General features: G+C 40.3%; 1 protein-coding gene across 5 annotated transcripts; it reads left to right on the forward strand.

Moving 5' to 3' along the window:
* Positions 1 to 227: 227 nt before the first annotated feature.
* Positions 228 to 20,085, forward strand: LONRF3 (LON peptidase N-terminal domain and ring finger 3). Of its 5 annotated transcripts, XM_079318677.1 has the most exons (12): positions 228 to 964; positions 2,101 to 2,219; positions 2,784 to 2,906; positions 5,061 to 5,216; positions 6,589 to 6,832; positions 7,509 to 7,599; positions 10,780 to 10,894; positions 11,310 to 11,431; positions 12,094 to 12,252; positions 13,244 to 13,406; positions 14,187 to 14,336; positions 15,042 to 20,085. In XM_079318677.1, exons 1-12 carry the CDS (start codon positions 343 to 345, stop codon positions 15,198 to 15,200), a joined length of 2,223 nt encoding a protein of 740 aa, XP_079174803.1. In that variant the 5' UTR covers positions 228 to 342; the 3' UTR covers positions 15,201 to 20,085. The 5 variants fall into 5 exon arrangements, with proteins under 5 accessions (XP_079174803.1, XP_079174805.1, XP_079174806.1 ...); XM_079318679.1 differs by lacking the exon at positions 14,187 to 14,336; XM_079318680.1 differs by lacking the exon at positions 5,061 to 5,216.
* The last annotated feature ends 3,141 nt before the right edge of the window (positions 20,086 to 23,226 follow it).

Consider the following 23,226-nt stretch of genomic DNA (forward strand, 5'->3'; position numbering starts at 1 on the left):
TGTGGCCGGTGTGGGGCGGCCCCTCCCGGAGAGCGGCGGGCGCTGTGGCCGGAGCGGGGCGGCCCCTCCCGGGGAGCGGCGGGCGCTGTGGCCGGTGTGGGGCGGCCCCTCCCGGCGCGGGCCGGGCCCGGCGCGTTACAAAACCGCCTGGTTTTGTAACAACCTGCGGGCGCTGCCCAATGAGCGCCGCCGCCGCCGTCACGTGCCCGCCCTTATATAAGCGGCGGCGGCGGCGCGGGGCGCTCCCGGCGCGGGGCGGCAGCAGCACCATGGGCCGGCGGCGCCGCGCCGCGCCCGCGCCTCACGGCGTCCCGCGCCGCCCGCCGCGCTAGAGCCGCCGCCATGGGCTCGCACCTGCCGCCGCGCCCCGAGCCCCAGCTGGTGCTGCAGCTGGCGGCCGGGGCTCTGCAGGCGCAGAACTTGGAGGCGCCGGGCGGCGGCCTGGGGCCCGAGTGGCAGGTGCTGCTCGGGCGCGCGGACGCGCTGGCCTTCGGCGGGCGGCTGCACGAGGCGCTGCCGCTCTACCAGCTGGCGTCCCGCCACCAGCAGCTGCGCGCCGAGCAGCTGGAGAAGCTGGTGGAGTGCCTGGCGCAGAGCGTCCGGATCAAAGAGGGGCTGCCCGGCGGCGGGCAGCCCGCGGCACCCCGCGACTGGGACGTCTTCAGGTGCCGCAAATGCCAGGGCTTCCTCTTCGAGCCCGTTTCCTTGCCTTGCGGACACACGTTCTGCAAAAAGTGCCTGGAGAGGGACCGGGCGCCCGAGTCCCGCTGCGTCCTGTGCAAGGAGGCGGGCGGCGCGGCGGCCGGGCAGCTCCTGCGGGTCAATGTCATCCTCAGCAACCTGCTGACCAAGTGGTTCCCCTGCCAAGTGAAGGCTTCGCAGCTCCGGCACGAAGGGAACCTCCTCTACAAGGAGAAGAAGCTCCAAGCCGCCCTGCAGAAGTACAACGAAGCGGTCAGCCTAGGTAAGGGCTCCCCCTCCCCGGTGCCGCTGCCCTGCTCAGCCGGAGGAGGTAACTTTCCACCGGCCGGGGCTCGCTGCCGGCCTCTCCGGCGCCTCTTGTCCCGCCGGGAATCCCCCGGTGTCCGGGAGCGTGCCAGGGACGCGCTCCCGCTCGCCGCCGGCTCCCCGGGCCGGCTCCTGGGACGGGTGTCGGGAGAGCCCCGCAGGGGAGCCCCAGGAAGGGGTCTGGGCTCTTCGGCCCGCGGTGAAAGTGGGTCAGGAGAGCAGCGGTTGCGTAAGCTCGAGCCTGCGGTCCGGCTGGGCTCCCCCCGGCCGGCGCCGTTGTGTAACCGGCGGAGCCGGGGGGGCGCGGAGCGCCGCGCCCTGGGCATCCCGGGCCGGGAAGGGCTCCGGGCCCCCCGAGGAGCCGCTCGCAGCCGAGCAGCGCCGTGTCCCGCGGCCCGGCCCCGCTCTCCCTCCCCATCCCCGGGAAGCGCCTGCGGGGCTGTGCAGGGAGAACTTTTGGTGCGGTCCTTTTCATGCAGTTTAGGGGGGAAGTGACTCACGCTGCAAGTACTAAGTAGAAGTTAAAGGCAAGGTATTCTAGGGAAGCGTTTCACTTAACTGGAAGTATTCTCAAGAAAAGTGCCCAGCCTTCCCCCAGCGCACGCTGTGTCTCGATGCTACAGTGAGTGTAACTCGGTGATCATTGTAGCGCTGATTCTTCACACTGTCCTTTCTTTTGTTTTGAGCTCTGGCATGAAAAGACGCTTATTTATCACTTTAAAACCTTTATGCTGCCGATTTTGAAACTCCTCCCTACAGTACAACAGTATTCCTCCTGCTGTCTTAAATGTCTCCTGTGTGTTTCTACCAACCATCTGATCCTCAGTCAGTGCTGGTAATTTGTTGTGTGAGTGTCTCAGCATTTATTTATGCAATGTTCTCTGCAGTTATATAATATATAGTTGGCATTTTGTCTGGAGTTTCACAAAGAGGTTTCTAGATTTAATTTAGTACATAGTTGCTTAAAAACTGGATGCTTCATGAGTTTGTGCAACTTGGAAGCACCAACATGTGTTTAAAAAAGAATTAAGGAATGAAGCTTATGTAACTAATTTCTTTTACCTAATCAACCACTTTTTCTATTTCCTGCAGCTCCAAATGACCACTTACTATATAGTAACCGGTCCCAGATTAACTCTACTTTGAAAGCTTGTGAAGATGCATTGCATGATGCAGAAACAGCATGCAGGCTCCAGCCATACTGGTTGAAAGTAAGTTCTGATTCTGGTCGTACTTTTTAAAAACCTTGATACTGCCCTGATAGGAAATGGTTTGAATGGTCAGACAGTGGAATCTGATGGAGGCTTTAAGTCCTGTAACTTCTTGGACTCCTGCAATCTACAGACATTCAACCATTATATTCTTGAACTTCCTGGGGTGAAGGGAGTGCTAGTCCTGGAGAATGAACTAAGGCTATTGTCTTTAATTTGGGTGAACATAAATTTTGTGAACACTCTAAACATTGAATGCTAAGGACAAAATTACTATTTTAGAGCATGAATATAGGAGAAATAGATGTCTCCAATATCAGCTGGGTTCAGGTGCCATGAGAATCCTACTTGCATGAGTGGAAGAGTATCCTGTTTATGCTTGTAGTTTTCAGGACTGTTGTGTTTAGAAACCCAGACACTGGTGATGTCTAGGTGTAAGACATGGTTATAGTGATTTTTCCTGTCTAACTTTTCCTTCTTCAGAAAGCTCTTTTGTACTTTGACTGTGATTTTATTGCATATTCTCTTGACAAAAGCTGCAGCTGTGGGTGTGTTTCCTTGCAGGGTCACCTAAGGAAAGGACAAGCATTAGCTAATCTGGGGAAAACAGAAGAAGCTTTAAGGGAGTTTCTATTCTGCCTTGCTCTAGATACTGGGAACAAGACAGCCAAGTCTGAGGCACAAAAGGTGAGTTCCCTAAATCATCAGGAGCTGCACAATTGTTTTCAATGGCCTCTCATAAAGGACGATGAGATTTTTTTTTTTTTTCCCCTCTCTCTCATTACTGCAGAGAGCTGGATGGAGATACAAATCCAGCCTGTTACTCATATTTGAGTTGTGTATTGCTATCTGAAGATAGGAAGGTAGCAGTCATTCAGTGGAAACAGTTACAGTGTTAGCATCAACAAATTCAAAGGAAAACTGAATTGTTAATAATTGCCACCCAGAGACTATTGTGATTCTCAGTTTTCTAATCTGACTCCTAGCCTGGCAATCTATTACCAATGATGGAGTGCAGAAGAGGGGGAGTTGCTTTTGAATGATGTATCAGGACAATGACTGGCAGAACACAACACGCAGCACTCATCAAACTCCACTTGGGAGCAGCAGCCTTCTTCCTACTGCCAGTCATGCTGCCCAAGTGTCAGTGTGTGCAGGAGGTGTGGAAGAGGAAGCAGTCAACAAAGGAAGAGAGGTTTTCAATTAGTTTTTTTAGGGTTGCTAATAATTAATACTAAATAAGCAAAAAAATGGATCCACAGTGAGGCTTTTTTCAGTTGCAACCTACAGTGTGTGTGAATTCTTATATGGCTGTTGTGAATACTGCTGTTTTGCCTACCCCTCAAGTCTCTGATATCCTGTAAAGCAGTACTTTAACATTTGATTTTTTTTGGCTGTTTTCATAGTTGAAAGGTCCAGTGTTGCAGTGATTACTTGTGACAATAAAAATATAGTAGTTTAATTTTCATTTATGGCAGTGTATTTATGCCACTCTCAATCACTGGTGAGATGGGAACATTAGGGTTTCTATGTGCTGTAGCACGTAAGGCTTTCTAAAAGCACAGTAGAATTCTTACACTAAAACTCTGTTCCTGAAGGTAACAGAGTATAACCTGAATGGTTGTAGAGAAATCAAATTTCTGTCTCATTTTATATGTGGCTGAGATTTCAGCCTCTGAGGATTTTTTGTAACTGATGTTTGAGGGTTTTGTTTGCTTTTTTCCCCAATGGGTTCCATGCAGTCTTTCATTGTCATTATGTCATGATTTGTGCTCACAGTCATGCTGGAAGACTTTCTGTGCACTAGAGCAAAAAGACCAGAAACAGATATGTTTCTAAATTATGACCCCAAATAGTCATTTCCAAACCATTTAATTTCTGAGCAGTGGGGTTCTGTGAAAAAAAACTAGGCTCCTTATGACTGAAAGAATTACTCATGCACTCATCAGACACAGAGTTCATCCATGATGCAATATTTTACTGGGTCATTGCCAAGGCTGTTCACACAACAGTGACATACTATGTTTTACCAAATTCTTTGGGTGCAGATATGTTCTGCTTGTATTAACTGTCTGCCTGTGTTAATTTGGACATAGTGTGATCCTGTGAAATCCTTTTTGGCTTTAAATAGAAATCTCAGCTGTCATGTGGCTTCCTCAGGCATCAGCAGGATCACCTCAGTAGTATGTTGAAATTAGTTTTTGAAGTGTGAATCTTCTATTCAGGTCTGTTTCTTTCCTTAAATATTCATCTGATAATCTATGCCATACAAGGGCCTTCAAGCTGCTACTTGAAACAGATTCACTTATTTTCTTATAGCAAATTAAAAAATAGCCTTTTTCTACTGCCTACCTTTTTTGTAGTCTCACATGAGTGAATTAAAAATAGCTACATTTCACAATATCAGACACATTTACCCAGCTGATCTTGGATTAAGCCTGTGAGATGAGTGCTTTCTGTGCTAGTAAACTCCAGTGAAAGATGATGTGCAGCAAAATAAAACAAAAAACCAAAAGAACCTAAAACCATTTAAGGAAGATGTTAATAATTTCCGGTGAGCCCTGAACTGCAGAACAAAGAGGACAAAGGCATGTGTGTGTCACATCACAGAGGATGGTTAGTAACTCTGTGAGCTTGTTTAACTGAAAATGTTTCTTGCTGTCTGTTTGGCATGTATTGCATTAGCTTTTGCACTTTTTGTTCCTACCCTAGTTTAAAGGGCTCTTTAAATGATTTTAACAAAATCCTGGATGCTTCTTTCAGCTATTCCCTTACTTGCTTTTTCATTTAGAGGTTGCAAGGAAGGAACTAAGCAGTGAAGTATTCTGTTTTATACCACAGCTTCTACTTAGTTTGTTTTCACTCATCCCGGGAAATGCTCAGGAACACTTACCCGATATCCTGCAGCTGTTGTCACATCACTCTAGATTAAAGGGGAATCTCCTAAATTCAGTGGGATCTGGAGGCACCAGCCATAACCTACAAAGGTTGCTCAAGGTAAAGATCAAGTCTGATGTGTGGTTCTTAATTTGTTGTGTGTTTTGTGTTCACATTGGGAAGCCTTCTCTCCTTTTTGCCTCTGGGAGATAGGTGGTTGCATTTTCTCAAATTTTTACCGAGTTTCAGAACATACAAAACAGTGTTAACTTACTGAAGTCTCCTTATTTGACTTTTTTCTTTAATAGAAGTTTTCTGTTGTTGTGACAAATTTTATGTCAGAATTGCGTGGGTTGACTCCTGTAATTGTCTTGAGGTCTTTCAAGTAGTTGGTAGTGGAAAAGGGCCTCTGTAGATTGAATTTAGATACCTTCAAAAGCTGTGAAGTGCTAAAATCTAGAGCTTCAACTTGAGCTATAGTTGGTGATGCCAGTAATGAAGTCAGTCTATACTCTGTGCAATACTCAGAGGTTATTGTAGAGCTACATAAGATATATTAGCTACTTGATAACTCTGGTTTTGCACCTGTAGTTTTGTGAATGGCTGCAGAGGTTTACTTTCATAGGTTTGTAAGGACCACTTCTGCTTCACTGAAACCTGAACTTTGGGATGGGGTTTGCATACATTGTATATTTAGGAGAAAACTTGGCTAGTCCTTACAATCAAAAGTGGTAGTTTTTGAGCTGGCTTGTTGAAGCTGATGAGAACTAGCAGTGACATGGCCCCATGCAAAGGCTGTTAGAAAATTTCTGAGAAACCCTTTTGCATGACCCTTTCACCAAGCCATTCAAGGGACAGTTCACTCATCTTTTTGCACGTTACACATCACAATCCAGTGTCTGTTTGCAGGTCCATCCAGGGAGGTGATGTTACAAAGCTGACAGGTGATGTCCTGTACAGTGGCTGCTCACAGGATTTCCTGTGGCCATAAAGGGATAAACCCTAAACAGTTTATCTTTTGAGAAAGGAATCTGCCTTGCAAGAGGATGCTCTGGGGATCTTTTCTATTATAAATTTTGTATGTTTTTACTGCTTCTTTAGAATGAGCTGATGATGTTTTGGTTTTTCTGTTGGTTGATACCATCACCATAATATAAAAATATGCATTTTCCCATAGGTTCAGTGATAACAATATATTTAGCATGAGATCTAGCCACATTTCTGCCCCAATCCAGTTTCACAGTCTTCAAGCTTTAAAGCCACAAAAAAGGGCTGAAAATACTCAATGGTGGAGAGGGGAAATCAGGTTTACTAGTTGCTTGCTTTTTGGGGTTTGGGTTTTTAAATTAGGATAAGCAATTCTCCAACTCTTGCTTCTTAACCTACAAAGTCCTTCCTGGTCATCCATAATATTAAATTTTTTGACAGGTTGAGATTTTTCCTTACCAAGTTGTTGGAAGATTGGTCTAATGTCAGTCCTCTCTTCACACAGGTCAACGTGGAACAGAAAAAGGGTTTTTCCATTCAAGAGGAACCAAATGTAACTACTTCTGGTAGTTTGAGGAAATCTATACAAATTACAGAGAGCAAAAAGGACTGCTCAGAGGAGGAGAATAATTTCACCTCCATGCCAGAGTCTACTTTTCTCATCTCTGAGAAATGCAGCCTCCTGAAAAGGAAGTGCTGCTCGGAGGAGATGCGAAATGCTGAGGTGCCCTGCAAACTGATGAAGAAAGGTAGGTTTAATTACACACAGGACAGGTTCCATGGCATGCAACCTGTGGAAACTTCTCTTTTGTAATATTCAGACAAAGAGAGACCAAATTACACTTTGCCTTTTATATTTTCTCTTTTGCCTAATCAAGGCATGCACGTTGTGGAATCCTTCCTGTGTGTAGAGAAAAAAAGTCTAAAAAGGGGCAAAGAAGGTTGGGTCATGCTTTTCTCAGCAGAGCTCTGAATCTTTTAAAGAGCATCAGTGTTGCACATGGTCTTAGCACTTTCTATAGAAATCTGAAAAGTTTAAAAGTACAAACTCTATTTGTTCTTGATATCTGGCCTCGTTCTCATGCTGTGGGATGTGTTTGCAATGGTATGAGAGAAGCATTTGTCTCACTTTAGACTTTCAGCAGTAACAAAAAGTGTTTTGATATTGATTGCTAATGCAAGGCCAGATTGAACCCTCTGTAGGTGTGTATAATGTGACCAAAATTAAGGGGAGATGTGCAGATTTGTGCCAAGGCTGAATTTGAAGCTTTGCATAGAAATTATTGTAATGATTCTTCATGGTTCAGTAAGTTTCAAGTACATACAACATACATTTAAATATCAGATGCTGCTGTAAATACATGAGATAGTATTGTGCTTGCATAGTTCTGTTCAATTACTTTTTTTTTTTTTTCTTGTTGATAGACATAGTTGATACTAGGGAAAATGGTACTGGACAGCATATTCCATTTGAAGTTGTGGATCCATCAGATTTGGACTGCTCCCTGTGTATGAGGTGTGTTCTTTTCTCACAGATATCTGTCACTTTCCAGCTGTATCTTCCTCCCTTTTATGACCTAGAGATTTTCTCACTTACTTGGTACTTGTTTTTGCCTGTGACATGAAATTAGCTTTTACTGTGATTGTGACTCCAGTGATGCATTTCTAGACCTCTGGGTTCTGAGCACTGTTGATGAATGAGGACTCTTTGATCTCCTCTGGGCTAGTGATTGCTTTGGAAAGGGCACACAAAGTCATGTGAGGGTTAAGCATGTTGGTGGAGGTGTCTGAGATTTTGTTCTCACCACTGACACAGTGCACAAACCCAGAGTTTGTCATCTGGGAATTTGTAGAGCTGTTTGTCACGAAATGCACAAAATACCTAAAGAGACCACATCCAGAGAATATTCTGAGTTTGCATGTGAAGTACTGTGCTACTGTCATTGCAATAGGAGGGTCTTGCAAGTAAACAAGACTATTTTTTAACTCTCTTGCATAAGAGATGTGTTCTTCACTTTACTGAGGCAGTCACTCCATTTGCTTGAAGATTTCTTTTTCCAGTTGAACAGCAGTTATCCTTGGGAGCTGCAATGGCTTAGTCAAACAAGTAGGAATTTTCAACTGCATCTATTTTACTATTGTTTTGAACAAAATATTTTAATTTTGGCAAATAACACTATGTGGGTGGTTTTTAGTGACTTAGAAATATTGGGAAGGTGTTTCACTTCCTGCAGTGAGTTTTGCTTAGGTTGTTTGCTTTTTTTAATTACCCAGATTTATCTATAATTCATATTGGGGTTTAGTTTTGCACAATATTTTTTAGTTCTTAAATAGTAGATAGCCTCTTTAGGGATTTACTTCTGAAGGCCTGTGTTTTGAGAAATCCAGATTTTGTTGCTTGTGTGCAGAGGAGGGGAGACTTCGATTTGTTTCAGACAATCTGAAAGCTTTGAGGACCAAGTGCTGTATTATCTGATTTGCTTCTGCTTGGAATAAATCAGATCTTCCTCATCTCCCTGTCTACAGCTGAAATATGTTCTGAAAGTTTATGCAGCTGTCAAAACAGTCAATAGTGCAAAGAGCAAAACTTTCCTCTAACAGAAAGCCACACAATTCCTCTTAGATAGTTTAGTGATTCTGCTTGTTTATTGTGTCCACAAAGCATTTTCCATATGTTTTTAAAAAATTAATTAATCCTACTTTCTCATCCTCTATGTTAAATCAGAAACAGCCAGACTGCAATACATTTGTGAAGGAATTAGCCCAAGGATTGCTGTTTCCCTCACAGTGTAGAGGATGGCATAGGTGCTGGGAATTGTGGTCCTAAATACAGGCCTTGCCTTCAGAAGGATGTTGGCTTTGTAACATCACTGCACAAGGAAGGCTTGTGCCTAGGAAAGCTCTCCTAAGATCAATCTTGTTATTTATGCAGACAGATTATAATCATTTCCTGCTATGTTCTTCAGAAGTGTTTTGGGGATTTGGTTCCTGAGATACTTTGGACTAATTACCTAGTAACCTACTGACCTGTTCACAATTAACTGCAGGAGCTGTTATTAACCTGTTTGTCTGATGGAGTGGCCAAAATGCTATTGAACTACCTTAGCTTCAGCAGCAAGCAGAAAATACAAAGTAGTCAAAGCAACATACTGGTGAGAAAAGAAGGAGCATTATTCTGCAGCAATTTAATTTCTGCTGTTACAGTAGCTCAAAATGTCATGAGAAGTCTTGGTGTGTAGTGTTTCTTTCTGCAAGTCATGGAGCTTGTCCAGATCCTCTAAGAGTTGTTAGGAAAAGCTGCTGCTGGCCCTTGAGAGTTAGGTCAGAGTGGGGAATCTTGACAGGGATATCTTGTCTTTATGCTACATTTCAGATGAAGTCAGGGCCTGCCAAGTCATTACATATGCAATGCATGCTGGAACATGGGGTGGGATTCAGTGTTTCACTAAGTTTAAGTGAGGTTTCTGCCCATGAAACAGTTAACAAGTGTTTTCAATTACACTGTCAAGTTGCAATAAGATAGGTGTGGCATTTTAGATACTATTTCATGTGTCCCATTGCTTAAATGTCAATGTTTTTAGTAACTAATGACATTTAATGAGCTCTCTATGCCAGCCTTGTTAAAAGCCAATTGCATTCTTAAATACACTCATCTTGTGAAAGATGCTAATAAATGTGGGTTCATGTATTGTAATTTCCACATGTTTAATAGAATATAGTGTACTGTTTTGATAAACTAATACTTTAAAGAAAAATTATTGATTCACTTAAATTATAATGAGACTAGTATTTAAGACCTTCAAATGCTTAGGCAGTATGTTGTAAAATACAGTATATTCCAGACAATTTAGTTTCTAGATTTGAATTGTTTCTATTAAAAACAAAAACATTTGCATCTCCTTAATGTTTTCATTGACAAGGAAACATGACTTTGCAATATCACATAATCATAATCAGGAAAAATTTTACATGAAAATAAGTGTCATAGAGGTCCTTGAAATGGATAAAGAATAGGTACCATGATAATTTGTAGACCTGGCCTTATATATTTAAATACTCTTCCAAATGAAACATGAATGTGCTGTTGCTCATTTTCCAGAAAAGCAGTCACTTGAAGGTTAAAAACTCTATTAAAAAAATACCAATTAGAGATGTCAATAATAAAATCATAAAATTGTTTAGTTTGGAAAAGACCTCCAGGATCTTTGAGTTCCACCATTTATTCCAGAGCTGCCAAGTCCCACTTTATTGCTATTACTGATGTGGGCTATTACTGCAAATGGTATTTTGTGCTTAGCTCTACACATACAAGCAATCACAAAACATAAATAATAGTTGTGCAAGTATTGCTCAGTTTCATTAGTGAAGTCAGATGGTCCAACTTCTGGTTCTGTTTATTGTTCACACAGAGAAAAATTAAATGCTGGTTTGTTGGAAGTTTGTGACAATATTGTCCCTCACATTCACCGAAATCAGAGTTCATTGGCTGCCTTTCATGTTGGGTGGCAATAAAAAAGTCTGTATGCTGAATTAATACAAAAGTTGGTTGAAGAAATTAAATTCAAGAAACAACTTTATCCTGTTGTAGTCAGTAGTTAAGTTAGTGAATGAATTCAGCTTTATTTGGTAGCAACTTTTTTCTTTTACTTTGGTACACGATATTGTTGTCTTTCTGCTCTTGGATTTTCCAATCCAGGCTCTTCTATGAACCTGTCACTACACCTTGTGGACACACCTTCTGTCTCAAGTGTCTGGAGAGATGCCTGGATCACAACCCAAAATGTCCCCTGTGCAAGGAAGGGCTCTCAGAGGTAATAATTGGATTTTTTTTCAGCATAAGTTCAGGGGGAACTGATAGGAACAACTCCTCCTTCAAGACAGCCTTGTTATTTCCCAACACAAAAGAAATAATACATAACTCAGGAAGAATGTGACTTTTACAATGCTCTTGTGAGTCACCAAGCATGGCTAGTCTCTGTTCAAAATTAAGGACCAGGCCTATGTTTAGAAAATCTGTAGGTGATTTTTATTTTCCAGATTTCCTAAGTAAATATCTGTAACACAGGGAATAGTTCAAAAAAACAACTCTTTAGTGGCAAGTTTAAGAGATTATAGAATCACAGACATCAGGAAATGGGGGTAATGTGTCATGTCCTTTGCACAGGCACCAATCACTGTGAAGTGCTGGATGTTTTCTCTAACTGCTTGTGTGTGTTCTTACTGCAGTGCTTGGCTATGAGGAAATACTGTAAAACAGTGCTAATGGAGGAGCTAATAGCCAGATATCTTCCAGAAGAACTCACTGAAAGGAGAAAGATTTATGAAGAGGAAATAGCAGAGCTTTCCAAGTATGTAATCCTTTTATGTAAAATCCCATCTCTAATTCTGCTGTTGTTAGCTGTGAATGGGCTCTGGCTGCTGTGGAACACGAGCTGAGATGCTGATGGAGCTTCTTTCTCTGTATCACGTGATTTTAGAGAACAGGGTCCAGGTGATACTGTGCTTAAGTGAGAATAAAAACTAGACACTGTGCTAAAAAATAAAATAAATAGAAGTGGAAGAAATCCAGAAGGTTGCTTTATAACAAAGTACAAGGCAATGTGTTGGCTTTCAGTGGACAAATATGAAAGGCACAGACTGAGACAATAGGTACAAGTGGTCTGACAGGATGGGGTTTGGAATATACTAGGTAGGTAAGAAATGGGATTAAGGGAAATGAAATCAAGTAATACTAGAGTTCCAATAATGCTTTCACTACCAGATCCAGAAAGCTTAATGAAAAATTTGTCCACTATTAACTGGTATATATTTTCTAGAGTATTTAGTTAAAGGGAAAATAATTTTAGCTTTTAGCATTCCATTAAGAATGGAATTAAGCTTTTACCAACAATTTAGCTTTCTTTATTCCATTAAGAATTTTATTCTAAAGATGTCATAATTTTAAGAATACGAGACTTATGTCATTACTTTGATAAAGCATCATATCTGATTTTTCCTTTCTTTCTTACAGCCTCAATAAGAATGTTCCCATATTTGTGTGCACAATGGCTTACCCTACAGTCCCTTGTCCTTTGCACATCTTCGAGCCATGCTACCGGCTGATGATCCGGAGGTGCATGGAGACTGGCACCAAGCAGTTTGGGATGTGCATCAGTGACCCTGTCAAGGGGTGAGTCAACAGCTTGGGCCATGTGAGCTGCCCACTTAGTCTGGAGCCAGTGGAGAGGTGCAGAAAGGTCCTTGGTTGTAATTTCTGGGGTAGTTTTCCATTGGAGAAAGATTCTTCCTAGTCATGCAGGTTAAAGACATTTTTTTTCTTGAGCACTTGGATTCTGACTAATCTGATGGTCTGTTCTCTCAAAACACTTATAACTCAATGTGTGGAACATGTGATTGAGCTGCAGACCTCCTGTAATACTTGAAAAGAAAGTGGTTTTTTTTTCTCCTGCTTTCAAATCTGCTGAATGTTTTGGCACAAGAAATTGAAATGGCAGTAAGGTGTGTTCTTGGGCTTTATTTCCTTAAATTATGGGATATGGTTATATCCTCACTGTTGTGAATATAGTGGAGGCTGCAGAGGTATAACAGGACCTTCATAAGGACTGGCTGAGCATTTATATTGAGCCATTTACAATCAGACTTAGATAATTTAACTTCACTGTTTGACTATTTAACTTTTCTCCCTTCTTTTTATGCTGGGTAGGTATAGTCTGTGGAAAGTACAATTTGCAGAAAACACCTACCTGCAAAGTAAAATCTGCTGAAATTGTGCAAAAACTTTTTTCTTCATAAATTTCCTAGTCCTTCCATAATGTTAATATTCTGAATTGCACTTGTCTTTCTGTATAAATTGACTGAACATATTAGGATTATGGAAAAAGTTTGCTTCTGATCTATATATCTTCCAGTTTCATAAGATGTTCCCTGTATTCCAAAACATCCAGTTAGCATTAATCAGATTAGACAGTCTGAATCTTCCTGATAGTTTTGCAGACAATTGTGGAATAATTTGAACTACAGCAGGTCAGTGCTATGAACAATAGAAATGAGCTGACATTGGTAAATACCTTTGTGGTAGGGACTGGCTGTATGGCAGCTCTGTGGAACTCAGGGTGGAGGGAATAAGACTTGTTTACTTGCTTTTGTTCTGATTTCAATAGATTTGCAGATTATGGCTGCATTCTGGAGATAAGAAATGTTGAATTCTTTGCTGATGGGCGCTCTGTTGTGGACAGCATTGGCAAAAGGAGATTTAAGGTGATCCAGCACAGCCAGCGTGATGGATATAATACAGCAGATATTGAGTACATTGAGGATCAAAAGGTAAATTTAGAAAAATTTCATTTAAACTGTATTACATGTGAAATTCGAAGCATGTATGTTTTTAATGAGTTCTTGTTTTTGTAGAAGTTTCTAATAAAACAAATTTGTGGTGTCTAACTGCTCATGGTTAAGGTGGGACACATAATAGCACAAGCACATACACTGCCCATGAACTGAAGACTGTTTCCTGGAGGTATTTTTCAGAGGACAAGACTAAGTGAATCCAGGATGAGCTCTTACTGCTCTTCTAGGCAGAGTAGCTGCTGTTTATAGGAGGGTGGAGGGGGACCCTGACAACATTTATATGGAAGCCAGTTAGAAAATCCCTATTCAGGTAAGAAGCAGCAGAATTGGGTGCACCATAACCTCCAAAATTGCTTGCATTATTTCTTAGGAGCTTTTGGTATGTAACAGGAAGATAAAATGTCTACTCTGAGGCTCTACTGATTAAAAAAAAAAAAATAAAGCTTTGCATATTCTTTTCCCGATTTTGTCCGATATTTGTATAAAGGTTTTTTCATACAACAATCCAGAAAGTATGAATTCTACAAATAGATATTTCTGGTTTAGAATATAGGTAAAGTGAAGAATTTGGATAGGGGAGGGGCATCAGAAGGGAAAACACCAAATGAGCTCTCAGTATTTATTCCAAAACTCTTTTGGCATACTTTTTTTTTTTCTTTTCCCCTACCCAATCCTGAAATTCCTGAAAATCCTATGCCTTTCCCAACATGCAGACTGAACTAACAGTAACCTCCCCCCTCTCACTTCTCATTCCAGGTGCAAGGACAAGAGTATGCTGCATTACTTGTTCTCCATGACTCTGTCTATGATCAGGCTTATACGTGGTTTAACTCCCTCAAGCAAGCACTCAAAAGTCGAATTCTCAGTCATTTTGGTCCAATGCCAGCCAAGGATCCTGACCCACAGGTATCCAGAATCAGTGCCTTATGTAACTTTGAGACAGAAATAGCAGGGATATCCGATAAGCTGGCAGGCATTGTGTTTTAAGATGAAAATATGAATACTTTCCATCTACCCCATGTAAGCTGAGCCTCTAAATTCTGTTGCCATGCACCAGTGGTAGCAAAGAAAAAGCTAGTATTTAATGTTGATAACTTTGAGACTATCTCACTGCATTAATCACAGGAGACTGAACTGCTTTTTTTGCCTGTTCTACTTCCCCAGTTATTTAACTGAGGGTAAACAGGCAACTGGAAACATTACTTTTGCTAAAAGACTGCAAATGGTGGGGCCCTAAAATAACAGACTACAACAATAAAAGGTAAATATGAGGTAGTGTCATAAAGCATGGAGAAGGAAGACAGGAATCCTAAAGAGCTGGGGAGAGAAATCCTAAAGAGAATGGGGAGACAAATAGATTTTAAAAAATCCAGAAGGTCCAGCCTATAAACTGTTGGTCATAATAGAAATGCCTTTAGCATCCTATTTTTAGGAAAGCTGCCACTTGTTTGTAGTCTGTTTGAAGTCAGCCAGTAATCACAAGCCATTAGGCTGGCAATGAAATGATCTACTTGCTACACTACTGTCAAAAACTGTGTTTTCAGAGTTAAATCCTCAAAACCAGGCTGTATGAACCCTGACTTCTATTTTATTATTTTCCCCTGTCTGCAGGCCAACCCCAACGGGCCAGCCTGGTGCTGGTGGGTGCTGGCTGTCCTTCCCCTGGAGAACAGAGCTCAGCTGCCGTTCCTGGCCATGAAGTCCCTCCGGGACCGGCTGAACGGCATCAGGCGCGTCCTCGCCTTCATGTCTCGCGCGCGATCGCGGTGACGGTGAGAGCAGAGCTGGGCACCTCCCACAGCCCCTGACTGCCTCCTGTAACTTCATCCAACTGCAATAATGTCTTACAGATTGGAGTGTCAGGGTGTTTCAAGCCTGAGTTTCAAAGAGAATGAGTTATAAAGAGCAGGGGATGTTTATGGATACTTCAATAGTTTCCTTTTGGAACTGAGATGAGTATTCAATCACTGCACTGCTAAATTAACAACAAATGTGATAGAACAAAAAGTGATCTTGTTTGCCATAAACCTTTTAAAAATCCTAAGGGTTTTTTAATTTATTTTGTTTTATTTTTTAGTGGATAAAGGATAAACTGTGCAGTTTAATGTGAAGCAGAAATAAGGTTGATGCATTTTTTCAGTGAACTGCAAAGTCTTTTATTCAAATGGTTCAGGTTTTATATAGCATTGTGTAAAATAATGTTCACAACTTCTGTTTGATAATTTATTTTTGCACTATGATTTTTTTGTTTCGAAATGTGTATTATTTATGTGTTCATTCACTAAAGGAAAGTGAGCTGCTCTATTTATAATGTTTTTACCCTGTATTTATGACTGGGGGCAAAAATGATTCTAGCAGTGCACAAGCAACTGCTTTGATAATTTTTCAGTTATTTGTGTTCAGATACTTTGAATGTTTTTCTACTCATCCCCAGTTCTACTCTAGCTTAAGAACACCCCCAAAACATCCTGCCTTGAAGTCTTTGAATACACAGATTGTCTGAGTTCATTCAAGCACAGCTGTTGAAGGTTCATCCTATGCTTGTGGCCAGGTTCCTGATACAACCAAACAGTCAAGCACCTACTTAAGCATGTGTTTAAGTGCTTGGGTAAATTCAAGTATTGATGGTTGATGTCAGTGGGAATTGACCATAGTGGTGACAGAAGGATCTATCCCCTAATATTTCACAGAACAGAATAACTTGAAGTTGAATTTATATCTGAACTCTTTCTTGCAAAAATGGACAATGGCAGCAAACAACTTCGAAGAAAGAGCTGCAATATATGGAAAGTGGCTTATCCTAGAGAAAACTGGAAGTACTGGTGTCATTTCATTGTAGGTTAATACATAGATTCTTTTTTTTTTTAACATCAACTCTTGTTGCTGTTAAGATAAGTTTTATTTCTTTTAATTGTTTGGTGGGATTTGGCTTTGGAGTGTGTGTATGGGAGGGGGAGGGGGGAGTTATTTGAACTGTAGGACTCAGAGGGTAGTTTGTGTCACATAAGAAGGAATATGTTGTAATAAATGCTATTTATTTCACCCCAATCTTCAGGTTTCTGTTAGCTTCAAATCTCTACCCAGCCATTGCTTTTCTCTTAAGAGATTGGGTAGTGTTGCTAATAATAGTTATTTCCCAAGGAAAGCAAGTGAATTTTAGCATGATTACTTCTAGCTATAAAGCAGGTAAAAATAGGGCAGAAATGAGAACAGGAAGTATCTTGGTTTTGAATTTTTTTTTTTTAATCAACAGTTCATATACTTGTTTTGCTGCTTTCATTGCTTACAGTGTACCACTTTCTGGGACTGATCTTACCTCCATCTGATTTTGACTTTCACTGATTTCAATGTGAGCAAAACTGGGCCTTTTATTCTAAGCTACTGTTTTCCTTTCCAGTGGCAAAAACTAGAATGAAGTGAGAATGTTATGGAATGCTATAAATTTCTTTGGGTTTTTTTTACACAGGATAGCACTCTGCCATTTCATGCCTTTATGAAAAAAATGCAGTAGAATTTAATGTCATTTTTCTGCATGTTTTTCCATTATCTCATCAGGAATATTTATTGGTTAAAAGTAGTTTCCATAAAGCTACCTTTGTTCCCCTTTTGTTAAATTCTGTAGAACTTTTCTATAAGGGTACCAAAGAAACAAATGGAAGACAAGCATGTTTCACCCTTGTGGTACACATGGAATCTGTATCCTGTTTTGAGCTACTTTGGAAATGCTGTAACTTCCTTCCATCCTGCTGGGTTGCTGCACGTCCTCCATGAGTGGTACTTGGCATGCTGTAAACAACATAGAAAAACACCAACATGTTCTGAACAGTACCAAGTGATGGTGGCTGACACCTGCTATGGTGTTTTGTCTTCATAAGTCAACAACAAAGTGATTTCTACTTGTTTGGAAGTGAGGCTGCATTAAATGCAATTCTTCCACAAACTATTATGTACTATTGCAGAGCATAAGTGTCTCATATTGTTCCCACAGGAAAAAAAACTTCCACTTTTGTTACCCTTATCTGTGAGAAAAGGAGCTTAAATACCTAATTTAAACTGTTTTCTCACTGGTGTAATTAGTTTGTTTATCCTGCATGCTGTGTCTTCTACATACTCATTCTGCCTATTTTGTTGTTTTAGAAACTGTCATGGAAAGAATCCTTCATTTTACAAATCAATATTGTCTTTTCTGTTAGCCTTGAGTAAAGCTGCCAGAATTTCCAAGCAGAGACTTGTGTACATGTCCTGCATCATCAACACCCAGTGCAGTTGTTGCAGCCTGGAAACACTTGACCTACTGCATTTAATCCAAACAGGTGATCTGCATATGCACAAAAATCAAAATTCCATCTGTACAGGTACAGTAGCATTCTCTCTGGGGCTGCTCTGTGGCCACACATCCTAGATTAATGACTAAAGTCTGCAAATTCCATCAGAAATGAAAACCAATACTGAGAAAGATATATGGTAGAGAACACATACCTCTCCAGGAAAAACTGGACAAGGAGTACCCTTAGCCTTTATTTTGAAATGGTAAAATTTCAGTAATGATGTTTAAAACCAAAAAAAATCTAGGTATGCCACACTATCATTGATTTTTTTTTTTTTTTCAGTTGCATAAGTACAAGGATGTAAATGCAATGTTTATCACAGGCATGAATAAACAGCTGAACAGATTTTAAAATACCTTCAGTTTAATTATAGAAATAGGATTGAACAGATAAAATACTAATTGTAGGAATATTTTATTTAAGCTGCTCACATTTTTCTAGGCATCAAACCCTGTTTTATAACCAGTCTTGCTCATCTGCTAAAAACGAAAAACCCAACAGACTAAATCATGACTCAAACTTGCATTTCCTGTGTGGTCAGAAATATTGATTAATCGTTGTGGGGGCATAAGTAATGCATAGACAGTAGTTCAGTAGTTTTAATAATGAGATGATAAAGTGGTGTGATAGGCCTTTATGGTAAGTCTTAAGTGGCATTCTGGCGTTGGTTGTAAAAGCTCCTCTTGCTTTTTTTCTGTAATTACTTGAAGAGCTGCTATCTTCCATTACAATGTAGCAATAAGAGATCCTGGCTGGCAGACTGAAGGTTGATGTGCTGCTCAGCCTGTCCTTCTGTCCTGTATGACTGCTTACACCTCAACCATGGATTTATTAATCCAAAGATTGTTTTCATCTAAAAAAAAAAAGTGGATTTGGATGTAGCAGGTCTGTCTTAATCTGTGCTGTAAAGAAAGAGCTTCCTAGAGTTGAGTTCTGTTTGAGATGGTCTTTTCACAGAATCATAGAATCCCAGGTTGGAAGGGACCTCAAGGATCAGCTGGTCCAACTTTTCTTGGCAAAAGCATGGTCTAGACAAGACGGTCCAGCAGGCTATCCAGCCAAATCTTACAAATGTCCAATGCTGGGAAATCCAACACTTCCCTGGGAAAATTATTCCAATGGCTGATTGTTCTCATTGTGAAAAATTTTCTTTTTAATGATTTCTACTTGGTGCTGAAGTTTTACTGGTGTTTAAATCAATGAGAGGAGTTGTATTTAAATGCAATGTCTAGGAATGGAGAACATGTTCACAAATACTTATTTTAAAAAAGGAAGTGAAAATTGATTTCTTGTTCATAAAAACCCCATGGACCTATATGCACTTAGGGTAGTGGTCCCCATTTCCCCAAGCCCTACATCAGATGAACACAATCTCTCTTTTCAACCCCTGCTTAGTTGTCATTTAATTCACAACTGAAACTGTAACTAGTGCAGCACCTCGGAACTGGGGTTTATTTCCAAAGCCCAGTAAATCACTGGAAGTCTTATGGCAATAGCAAACTGGTAGTTTGAGCAAAGTCACTCTCTTGAAACACTTTGCTAAATAAATATTGTTTGAAAGAAGAAGGAAATTAATCTGCTTAGACAGGATTAAAATGGTGGATAATAAAAACCTGAACTATTACATTGACTTACTCATCCAGGTATCATGTGAAGTGCTTACTAATGTTGGATTTTCATAAGGTCTAAAGTAACCCTCACATAGAAGTGCCTGTATTATGTTATTGCCATTCTTGAGCTTTTTAATAGTCATAGCCATATATTTTATAAATATAAAACATATGCACCTTTTAATCTTTACATTCAGTTTGCAGAACAAAGGTTTACAGAGCAGAAGTGTAGCAAAAACAATGTAATAGCTTCTATAATTCCCTGATAAGGAACAGGAGAAGTACAAAAATGAGGAGCAAAAGACTATCTGTGTAAGATGTCTTAATTTGGAACCATATACTTGTCCAATTTAATTCCATCAAGCTATGTGGTTACAAGAGTGCCAGAAATATCTCTCAAGCCATTTTAAATAAAAAGTTTTGTGGACTTGTAATATTCCATTTGTTTGTAAAACATCCTTTTGTGCACTGTAATGAACTTGAAATGAAACTTAAGTTATACTCTCATATCACTGGACAGAGTACTGTTCAGCTACCTCTACATAAGTTTGAAGTAATTTGTTTTTTCCAGATTTGTTTGCGTTGTCATATAAAATATATTTTAAAAAATCATAGTCCAAAGAACCTGTATGTGTTTGTAGATGTACTTATAACTATGTTGTACCAACAAAGTCTGTGTGGAGAGTTGTTTCCTAATTAAAATTTTTGTCTTCTTTACTCTTTGGTTTGCATAACAACTACAGAGGTGAACAAATATTACACGGGAGCTGCTTTTTTTAAGTGTTTTAGATAAAGGAACAAAGAACAACTCCAATATCCTGCAGTCACACAACAACACTTGAGGTGAAGAAGCCAAACCATAGAAATTAAGTTGTTCAAACCTCAGATGTTGTAAAAGAGGACAGCAAGTGCTGCTGTTTTTTGGGGGGGTTGCTTGGTTTGATTTCCCCTCCTCTCTTCCTTTGTTACTCTGTAAAGTAAAAAGAATGGGAGGTGAAGCAGGCCTGACTTTCTGCACTCCCCTGCACTTCTCTGGGCTTTGGTTCCTCTGATGCATTACTATTTGCTTTACAGGTTGCTGTGATTTAAACCTATGGCCAGGATATCTTTTCATTTGCATCTCAGGCAAGAATGCATCCCAGCCACATTTAAGCTGTGTCTGTGTGGTGATGAAAGGACTGTGATCACTTTAAGAATTTCCCTTGGTCTATCAAACTCAACTTCACAGAGCAAGCTAGAGAATACTTTTATTCATAAACCTAATACTAAGAGTTTATTCTACAAAAAAAATATGAAGGTTTGAAATTTGTTTGCAAGCTGCATCTGTAGGGGCTGCTTTTTTTGTCTTGTAATTTAAGCAAGATGTAGCATGCTTGTGCCTTGCTGCCTAAGCCCCAGCCACTGCTGGGTCAGAGGTTGCCTTGCTGGCCTCTTATGTAAGATTGTGCAGGCTCTGCATTTACTTTTGAATCCAGGCACAGGCTAAGGCCTATGGTGAGCCTACAGCTCATTATGTCAAAGCCTCTGTTATCTGTAAAAAATATATTTGTGTCTGATCAGAGGAAGTTTTGTTTGAAGTGCATTTTCATCAGGAAATAGTAAATAGTCAAAACTGGAGTGTTTCTTGGGAATGTGTTGATTTAAACTATTGTTTTTAAGTCATGGCTTTAGTTTTGAAAGCTTTAAGAGTGGTTATAAAAAAGAGGGGTTTAGAGGCAATGTGAAACAGAATTTAACCCAAATATAGGATAGCAAAATATCTCCCAACTACTTTCTCACTATGTCCTCGTTTTATAACAGTGTACCTACACAGATTGATTCAAATGGTATTTGAAATATGCTAAAGTCATCTACACTTACATAATGCTTCCCATTAAAATGATTATTAGCAATTTTGGGTTACTTCTATCCTGTAAAGCAGTTAAAGGAAAACCTCTGCTTCCAGTCAGCCTTTGCTCCCCAGCTCCCTGCCACAAGCCCTGTGGTGACTTTGCTGTGTGTGGGATCAGGACCCTGTGCCATACTGGGGCCATGGGGCAGCTCCTGCCTCTGACCTGCCACAGCTTTGAAATGCTGTCAGTAACTTGCTTTTATTCTGTGAGTGAAATGCCACGAAATCCTGGGACATCTCTTAACGTGCTATGGCTCTCTGTGTGACTGGGTGAAAGGTATAATGACAACAGTTTTTATCTTCAAAAGAGGTGCTGACTTCTTAGTTTCAACAGTTCTTTAGCCTCTGCTGTAGGAACCATGGATTGCCTGGTCTTTGCTCCATACTAGTCACAACAAGGACCAGGTAAGGAATGCCTTCTCTCAGCCTCTTGGCCACATGTACAGATGAAAGAACACTAGAAACTGCTTTACTAAACTATTGTAGGGCTAGGATGTTTTTTTGAAGGTCTTTCTGGTTTTCAAACAGGCCTTTATATTCAGTCATATTAAGTTCTCTAAAACCTACACAGAAGAGGTTACATCATGCTTACTAGACAGGAGTAATGTTATATTTAAACCACACAGATGAATTGTATATTGATACAAAAAATTAATATACAGAGTCTACTAGAAAACTGATGTAAAGAACAAGCTTTGCTATGAGGACCAGCCTTCAGCTGACAGGCACTAAATACTTTACTCCTTAGGATAGGATGATTTTCAAGTTGTTAAAGCCCAAAAATCACTGGCTGAAAGAATCTATATAATGAAAGTATGCACATGCTGTCAATACCAGTTTTATGCCAGAGTAACATCTTTTGTTTCAGTAGATCTGCTCTTGACTTTTAATTCCATATAAATGAAAGGAGAATTAAGCTATTTATGTAAGTGACTTTATTTATATAACTGACTTATGCTGTATTATGTGATGGCAAAGAAAACCAAGCACGTCTCATTTCTGTTTTCCATGAGGTACAGAAAGATTTTGTAAAAGTAATGCTAGCAATAAACAATTTTTTCTATGTGACATTAGAAATTCATTCTCATCCACAGGGAGGTTTTATCATGAGTAGAATACAGGGTAATAGATGATATGATGATGTGGAAGGATTTTAGCAAGTCTTCAGACAGTCTAGAAAATGTGAAAGCTGCACATCACAATTTAGACTGCACATCAGTTCAACAAAGCAATTGTTATTCAGGCTCTTCCTTGGATGAGTCAATGATTTGTACTGTGACTATTAGTACTGAATGTATCATCTAAAATTCATTTTGAAAGATTACTGAAGCATTAATGATTTTAAAATTGGTTCTACAAGTATTTTTTTTTATCAATGAGAAGTCCAAACACTATCAAGGCTAAAGAGCATAACACAGGGATTTTCAACCTAGCAGAATTAGGGGGTTTTTTTCACATGCTTTTACATTGTTTTTTACTGCTTATTGTACAATGACTATATAATATTTAGGAAATCAGGGTCAGTAGAGTAAATGTTTCTGTAGCAATGTGGCAGACACACCTTTCATAACTCATAAAGTCACTACTGGAAAGGCACAACTGGGTCACAGAAGTGCATGGTGGGATGCTGCTTTCCAGTTATGCAACCAGGGTAACTAAAGGTTAGAGCAAGTACTTGAATAATGAGCTTTTTGCCAGAAAGAGTGGAACAGAAAAACAGTGTTTTTAAATGCTGGCTTCTGAGCAGCAGCCGCCTAACATGTCTAGTTAGGAGTCATCAAACCGAAATAGAACCGGATGCGTCAGAACTTTGAAGAATGGCAGTTCAACATCCCAAAAGAAAAATACATCTGCTTGTATTCCAAAAGCAGATTCCACCGGTTCTCTTTCCCACAGATGATACTAGAGACATTTGCAGCGTGCTGCTCCACTTTTTCTCCTGGCTCACTGTAACTGGCTTTATCACT

This window comes from Erithacus rubecula, assembly GCF_903797595.1.
Source record: "Erithacus rubecula genome assembly, chromosome: 15".
In the NCBI taxonomy this organism is placed as follows: Eukaryota; Metazoa; Chordata; class Aves; order Passeriformes; family Muscicapidae; genus Erithacus; species Erithacus rubecula.

Coding starts and splice junctions, on each gene's coding strand:
- LONRF3 (XM_079318677.1), top strand. CDS start 343: ATGGGCTCGCACCTGCCGCCGCGCCCCGAGCCCCAGCTGGTGCTGCAG. Junction 2,220..2,783: donor TCCAGCCATACTGGTTGAAA/GTAAGTTCTGAT, acceptor GTTTCCTTGCAG/GGTCACCTAAGGAAAGGACA. Junction 10,895..11,309: donor GCAAGGAAGGGCTCTCAGAG/GTAATAATTGGA, acceptor TTCTTACTGCAG/TGCTTGGCTATGAGGAAATA.